This window comes from Agrilus planipennis, unplaced genomic scaffold (genome assembly GCF_000699045.2).
Source record: "Agrilus planipennis isolate EAB-ADULT unplaced genomic scaffold, Apla_2.0 scaffold230, whole genome shotgun sequence".
Taxonomy (NCBI): domain Eukaryota; kingdom Metazoa; phylum Arthropoda; class Insecta; order Coleoptera; family Buprestidae; genus Agrilus; species Agrilus planipennis.
In genome coordinates, this window is record NW_020438941.1 from 156,081 (window position 1) to 164,889 (window position 8,809).

General features: G+C 34.1%; 1 protein-coding gene across 1 annotated transcript in view; it reads left to right on the forward strand.

The window, feature by feature from the left end:
- The window catches only part of LOC112904469, a 35,347-nt gene extending 26,759 nt beyond the window's left edge, over positions 1 to 8,588 (forward strand). The window contains exon 3 of the mRNA XM_025974565.1: positions 8,511 to 8,588. Coding sequence (XP_025830350.1) covers positions 8,511 to 8,588 — 78 coding nt within the window. The remainder of the gene's footprint in view (positions 1 to 8,510) is intronic.
- The last annotated feature ends 221 nt before the right edge of the window (positions 8,589 to 8,809 follow it).

Genomic DNA, 8,809 nt, shown 5'->3' on the forward strand with positions numbered 1-8,809 from the left:
TAATTGTGTTAGTGCTGCTTCTTCCCGAGACGGTATCTTTCAAAATAAAACAAGAATAAAGTATGCTATTTTCTATTGTCTATACCCATAGCAGTATTAGCATCTAGCAAGGAGGACCTAGAGATAGCTTTAAATAAAATAGAAGCGGTACTGACAGATCAGTACTGTATGAAAATAAATAAAAGTAAAACTAAAATACTGGTACGTAAGGGAAGAAAAAGTAGGGAAAGAGCGAATATAAAGATAGGAGATGAAAAATTAGAAGTGGCTGATTTTAGATACCTAGGAAGTCAGATAAGTGAGGATGGAAGGAGTAGTAGGGATATAAAGCAGAGGATAGCGCAGGGTCCTGTAGCCTTTAATAAAAAGAAGTCACCTCTATGCTCGTGAACCGTTAATTTAGAAATTCGAAAAAGGTTGTTAAAGGTGTATGTTTGGAGCACGGCGTTGTACGGGTGCGAAACATGGACAGTGGGAGCGGCGGGAAAAAAAAGGTTACAAGCGTTCGAAATGTGGTGTTATAGGCGGATGATGAGGATATCGTGGGTAGAAAAGGGTAGAAATGAAGAGGTATTGGAAAGAATAGGAGAACAGAGGACTCTATGGAAGTCAATAAAAAATAGGCGAGATAGGTTGGTAGGACACCTTCTCAGGCATGAAGGTCGAAACAGGAGTTAGGAGGGGTAGAGGTAGACCTAGATTAGATTACTCTTCGCAAATAGTTAAGGATGTGGGCTGTTCTAGTTTTAGGGAAATGCGAAGTTTAGCTCAGGATAGGAAACAGTGGAGGTACGTGTCCAACCAGTCTTAGGACTGATGACCTTATGATGATGATGATGATGATATCAAATAATATATTGCTTACAAATATTATGACTGCTGTTTACAATATGAACGTCTATTCGTTTTATTAATCATGATTGCTTTCAAGTTCCTAGATATACGTAAATGATGTCTTACTATTAAATTACCAGCAAACTAATGAATTACTTTAATCAGCACCTTCTCAAACTAGCGCACTGTTTGAAGGTATCAATGAAATACTTGAGTTCTGTGGTCTGGAGTTGAAAGAATCAATGTCAAAATCTTCAGGTTTGAGAAAATTGCAGTAATTATAGCTTGAATAGCATCCATGCTTTGCATACCAACTTTGACTTAGCATACCAAAATTTCACTTTCACCCTTGATGCATATTTTTTTTATATTTCATTTGTCAGAAGAGGAACAATAATAAAGAAAACTACTTACAAAAGCGGCCGATGTGGTTACCATCAAATCATCGGTATCAGTTATAGCTAGAAGGGCTCACTGTTTACATAAAAAAATAATAATATCAGTGGTCACTAACATGGCCAAAGCAAACTTTGACCCTTTAGCTTAAACTAATATAATAATAATTTCATAGTGACATTGGCCACCATTACGATTTACGGATTAGGTACTGCTTGAATTTGACATCGGCCGTTATATTAGGGGTTTGGGTGAGACATACTATTTTTAAATGAGGTGTCTAACTGTATACTGTCTGTCATTTTCATAGAACGAAATTAAAAAAATTATAATAAATTCCGGTTCTCGGTTATCGGCAAACCATTTCCGGTGATACTAAACTTTTACTACATTAATTAATCAACTGTAAACATTATGTCACAAATTTATACCATCTACCGATAGCATAGGTAAGTCGAGTTTACCAGAGGGATGATGTATCATTACATCACGAAGCATGCGTTTTGTTATACTAGCTTCGGTATGGTATTTGACTGAATTCAAATTAATATCGAATCTTTTCTTTTAAACTAAATTGTCTGCCGCACAATCTACATCATTTCTCTGCTAAACATAGCCTGCGGCAGAGTATATAATGTCATAATTTTTCAATTGATTAGATTTAAGCAGCAAAAGCCGTCTGCCAATACTTAAACACAGGATTTATTATTTTTTTGAAAATGACGGACAATATAAAGTTAGTTAGACATCACTTATCCTTAAGTAATTTAAAAACGATAGAGCACGCTACATCTCACCTAAAACCCTAAATTATTCGAGATTCATAACATTAAAGATATATATTTTAAACCTCTAAAAGGACAGACGGTGCAGAGCCATGATTACACTCGGTCTATAGCTGTAAAGTGTTGGTAGACGATAACAAATCGAGTCCCTGATCTATAAAATTAATTTTTAGAAATTCTAAGCTCTTGTAGAAAACCAGGAGAAAGTCAAGACTAAACCTCTGGTAATGTCAAGATGTGTATACAATGGAAAATACTTTAGTCGTTAATTGGAAAAGCATACTATTTGCAGAGAGATCACTAAAATCACATACTCCACATCAAGACGGTGTAGATGGATTTAATCAAAATTGCCAGCATATTTTTTGGGTATAAACCGTCAATACTGTATTCTGAATCAGACATAGGTGTCCAGCAATCCATGAATCACACCATATAAAATTTAGCATAGAAAAAAAGCTCATCTAAAGGTTTTCGGTTAAACAGGTAACAATTCAAGGCATCCAGGAAAATATACATTTAAAATATAGTGCAACAAATGCATTTTTTGAGCTATATAAGTGAATCCAAAGGTTAGTATTTAGGATGCGGAAAAAAAAAATAATCTAAGGCAAACAAGTAATTTTTATCTATGTACAAGAAATATGAACGAAAAACCCGATACGAAATTAAGTGACAAAGTAGAATGCAATTTGGCAAACGACAAAGAAGGTTCAGACAGATGATAACAATAGTAGATAGAAGTGATCCTGAACAATAGATCGAAAATCTAAACGAAGAAAACACTAAATAAAGAGATAGTCTTAAAAAATTACTGAATGAAAATGAAGCATTTATGTATGTAAGAACGATGAAAACTTTAAAGTCAAACTAATAACATTTAAATAAAACTTTTGAGGGGTTGAGGAAAGTTCGTTAAAACTAGACTACGTAAGAGAAGAAAAGCAAACAAAAATTACAAGAATATGGAGCTTGAAATAGTGCAAATGATGGAAAAAAATTCCACTGATGATGCCTTACCAGGACCTAAAAATTCAAATAGTTCCATCCATGAAGTCTTACCATATTCTTATGCCAAGGTTATGAAAAAGGAGTGATACTTAAGTCAAAAACGATGCACGGAATCTAGTCCAGACTACAAACTCGTCATTGAGTTAAAATGGATATTACAACGGTGAGTATAATGCCGTTGGTACCATAGAGAATAGAACGAAGAAAGGATAGACTAGTAGTCTGTGGATTTGCCGAAAAACCAGGAATTAAATTTAATGAAACCTATGCACACGTAGCTCGTGTAACTCCAATTGGAGTACTATAAATAATTAATGCTAATGCGTATGGTGATTTAAAGAATCTTTTACTTTTACGGCAGTCAGGTACAACGGTTTCAAAAATTAAATCATGAATTGTACAAAATTTATTTAAAGCAAACTTAGTCGGATCTATGTGTTTTACAAAAGTATGTATTGGACATGCTTGAAAAAATCGAATTACGAGATGCAAAACCGGATCTTCCGCCACTAAAACCTAAAATAAAGTTGTTACAGGATGAAGATTCCTCCAAAACAGTCTCTACATTGCATCAATCATTAACTGATTCCTTCATGTACACGACAATAGCCAATAGGCCAGATATAGTGTATGCATGTTATTGCGCTCTAAGCTGTTTCAATAGTTGCTCAAGAAAAATTTATTGATCATCAACTTAAAGAACAATACGTTGCCTGAAAAGTGTAAAAATGCCAAATCTCAGCTAGTATTTTAAAGAATCCTATGAATTTCTGTTGAAATTTTCATTACAAATTATAGATGATATACAGACAGAAGCACTTTCTAAGGAAAATAAAAATCATATTGTAGTTACTCTACAAACCGTTTGTCTCTCTACTATAGCGTTAAAGAATATTTACTGTAAATGCCTCTTATATCTTGTATCTTAGAAATAGAGGTATCGTCTCCATCGTCTTATGGTACATATTTTCTGTTGGTGATACATTTCAAAGTGTTAGATAAGGCCTTACTAAGGTATTTCAACTTCTCTAACTTATTGATTCAAGCTTTTGCGACCATCGTTGATATCATTAGCAATTTTCAGGCTTTTTGGCTGTCATTCAGTTTTTTATTCTCAACGTTTCGTCGACAGCGGTAGACGACATCTTCAACAGTTTTTCTGCGTAAGCGACCTACACAGAATTCGACCTACCATCCTGGTAAATGCAGGCACAAGTTCATCAATTAATTTCCCCAAAAATACATGTTGTAGCCAGGATAAGCCACAGTGCAGGTGGTCCAACGAGGCGTATCTCGAACCAAAACTATATCTCATAATTAAACGATTTTTGCTTTGACAAAGAAAAGTAAATAATTTGAAAACTAAAGGAGATGGGCTTAAGAAACCATACATCATTCGAAAAAAAATTAAATTGTGCGTAAGGCTATGAAAATGTATACAAGGTTTTTCACTTGAAACAATGAACTTACGATAATTTAAAGTCAACCAAATCCATCGTTAGATATCTATCACCCTTGTATGTAATTTGGCCACTTTAAATATATATTCGGGAAGCTTGGAGTGGAAATAGTTATCTATATATTGTTACTTTAACTTTAACTTACTTTAAAACAGACGCTACCCACTGCTGTTACTTCACAAAAAAAATAACAAATTTTAGAAGTAGGAGAGCCTTATGATAGTCTACCTAAGATCATAAGTAGAATTCAAAACAGTAATAATATATAGGGTGTTTCACTTAAAATAATGAAGTTGATGCCAAGTTCCGTGATAACCGGATGTTACATAGATGCCGTTATTTTACAGCCCAGCCTGTTTCCATTCTTCCATACAGTCAAGTGGCTAATATCAAAAGTAACGTTGCATTTGGTGTTAACAATGGTTCTTGTTCAGTGGAGTACAACTTCGGTTAGACCTAAAACCATGTTGGTTGGATTTTTGTTTTGGCCAGAATTTGTGGTCTTTCGTTGAATTGAAGTACTTTCCGAAATTTTCTAATGAGTACTAACCGTAATACACTCAGTATAGTGAGCTAATGTAATGATTATTCTCATAGATATAATAATCTAATGACCTTTGTTTTTCACGTTTCTACTACGTTTCAACCTCTGTCAATGCGTAATATTTACATGCTCATTTAAAAACAGAACATTGTCCTATTTATAATGTATTTTACGTAGACGCAAACAACTTCCATTATGTTTTTAACACCGAGATGTAAATAAACCATTCAACTTGGATCTTAACTACAAAAAAATAATATTTTTTTGCATTTCCTTGATTAGAACAATCGTGGAATTTACCTTGAGCTTTGCAGTTAATGATATTCAAAAAGTGCAAGAGATAACAAACACTGCAAAATAAACACATTTCAAAGTTTCTATTTGAAACCGAATTTTTAATACCTATACGTACGTATTACGTATACATAGGGTGCTTCAGGAAATATTGTGGGTGATAGTGATCTGATCATTCTGAGTAGTCCCTGTCCATGATATTACCTATAAATTATAGTGATCGTAAACCTCAAAAAATAATAATTGAAATACCCAAATGTCCCGTGAAAATTAGTAAAAAGCCTGGAATAAGGCTTTCCAACATACAAAATACTAAACTATAATCTGAAACAACATCGAAGACCACAATCGATAAATACAAGTTCGTAGCATAAATTGGTATTGTACTAAATAAGTGAATAGCCATTGCCTTTAGTTTCTTTCCTTATAGCAATGTCATTTCGTTTTTTCTATCACGGTTGAATTAAATTCATTAAAGAATAAAAGAGAATCTGTTCAAGGAAGATTAGTATAACAACTTGACTAAGTAATGTTAAGGAAGCTATACATTCTAAGAAGCAACTTAATAACACGTTCAGACGACGCGAAAGCTTTCTTAGGAGAAAATGATAACGTGTAATGACGTGGTTTCCCTTTTACGGATCGTTTAAGTCAATAATTCACGAAAATCAGAATAGTTATGAGTAATGTGGGAAATTTTCACTATCTGAAAATGTACCCTAAATCCGAAACAGCTCAGGTTACTAGCTCATTGACTGTCTCTGCTGATGATTACAGCTTTGTCTAGTTTATCTTATGTTCAGAAGATTTCAGCAGCACCATTAAGAAATCTAAATCAGTATTACACACATAGCCGGCGGGGGGGGGGCTGAAGGTGCTTAGCTCCCCAGAAATTTCACGAATTCTCGAAAATCATTTTAAGATTTACTAACAACTTTTTGAATATATCGTCACTTTAAGACAAACTGGTCAAAATAAAATTAGATAGTTTCACTTGCGTAGAAAGCCCATGTTAAAGAGAACATGTGTTGAAAGAGATATCTACAGCTACATATAGACTTTGGGACCGTACTTATATGAGACAATTCCATTATTTTAAAAATTCGAAATAACTAATAATAAAAACGGTATCTATTATACGTAGCCTTAATACTTCAGTAAAAAGTGCTGTATTTCTCATGATAAGAGGTTACTACTACCTACTTGTAATTACTTCACTACTTCGTAAACACTGCATCAGTAAGTGGTTTTCAGAAGGAAGTGAAGAGATCTTTTATCACTCTACGTAATGTTGGTAGCCTACTGTGTTAGCTTTATTCATCAAAACAGTAGCTACGGCTTATGTTCAGTCTACGTAAAAGTCACGTCTTTGACCAACTGATACAAATCTCTTACAATAAATTTTCATATTATCCAAGGGTAGAAAATGAAGGAGCTAAAGGATTTAAACGTTTTTCATTTTTCTTTGGTACAAAACATGTGCTTGACGGACAATGTGCGGAATGTTCGTACCCCGGTAAGCAGTAGGAAATGACATGCCATTATTTTTTTTCAATAAAAAATCGTGTGAAATATCAATAAAAAGAATGTCTTCATCAACATGGAATTTCAGTAAGTAAACCATTCCACCTGATGTAATGTATGTAATTCTGATCAAAGCTCATTTTGTTCGGTAAACTTCTGTCACTTCAACGTCATGTAATGTAAAATTACACGTAAGTTACCAAAAAGTAAATAAAAAAAAATAAAAATTAAAACTATATAAAAATGAGGTTTTATTTTTACATTGTTTGTTTACAGGTCGATCCATATAAAAGCAAGTTGCAGTTATGTTTCTAACGAAGGAAAAATGTAAAGATGTATTTGCAGTAATACATTATATCAACTTAGATGTAAGTGCAACGAAAATAATTTCCAATTCGATTTGGACACCTACACCAAGACAATTTAACTGTCAGAGTTGCGATGAAAAAATGGAAACAGTAGTTTACTTAGGATAATTTAATTGATAAGTACATGTGCTGTTCACAAAATGAGAGCTGAACCAAGACTGAAAACTAAAGACTGCTTAAGTATTTCCGTACATGTTATTTCTATATGAATAACCGTTTTCTTACAGACTAAACAAAGTCTATCGGCGACTATCGAACACATATCTAATAGATTTATGATTTTCCATCCATGACTGTTTATTAAGCTAACTCACGGCTACACGTCGCCGTTGTAATATAAACAATTACCAGTCTCAACATTCTCCCTAAATCATAAATCTATGATTTCTACAATATTTTAAAAATAAAAAAATAAAAATCAAAGTGAACAAATTCCTAGTTTAACACGTAATGCTACAAATTTCTGAATTGACAAAGCTTTCGTAAAAATATCAGCCAACTGCTGATCAGATGGTACATATTCAATGTTGATTACATTTTTCTTAAACAGATCTCTTATAAAATGGTACTTTACCTCTATATGTTTAGACTTGTCGTGAAATTCAGAGTTTTTAATCAATTTAATCGCACTTTGGTTGTCACAATACATTTTTAGCACTTCACGTTTAGAACCCAAGTCATTTAAAACTCGCGAAATCCACAAAGCCTCTTTTGCGGCACTCGCGGCACTCACAAACTCGGCTTCCATCGTTGAAAGGGCCAAACATTGTTGTCGTTTACTTTTCCAGACGACTGCTGCCCCATTAAGAATGCAAAGAACCCCCGATGTTGACCTTCGAGTGGAGATGTCTCCGGCGTAGTCAGCGTCGCTGAATACCTGCAGACCTCCATTACCTTCATAGAAAAGTCCAAAATCCTTTGTTCCTTGCAGATACCGTAAAATACGCTTTACCAATGTCCAATGTGCTCGAGTCGGTTTGTCCAAACTTCTGGATAATATGTTTACTGCGAATGCAATGTCTGGTCTTGTTGCGGTTTGCAGGAATATCAAATTTCCGACAGCTTCGCGATAAGGTACGTCTTCCGCACTATCATTTAAGGAAGTACCTTTATTCCAATTTAAATCTATAGGTGTAGACACTGCTTTACTTTCGTGCATACCGAACCTCTTTAATACTTTTTCAATATACGCACTTTGTTTAATAAAAATCCCGCCGGTTTTGGGAAATACAAATTCAATTCCCAAATAAAAACTAACCCGATCGTTAACAACCGCTTGAAATTCGCTTTTTAGATCATGCAAAAATTTATCGGCTTCACTTTCATGTGTTGCGAACACCAGACCGTCATCTACGTACAAGATTACAAATAGTTTTCTGTCAGTTTTTATATTCACGAAAAGACAGGGATCGTACGCACTTGCTCTTAATCCGAAATTTTTCAAAAAAGTCACAAAACGATGGTTACTGTCCAATTTACGACGCTTTTCCTTTGGAACATGAACGTAGCATTCTGTACCGAACACTTTTAGATTTCGAAAATCTGGAGCTTCCTTACCAAACCATAACTCGTGTGGTGTTTTGTTTTTCACTT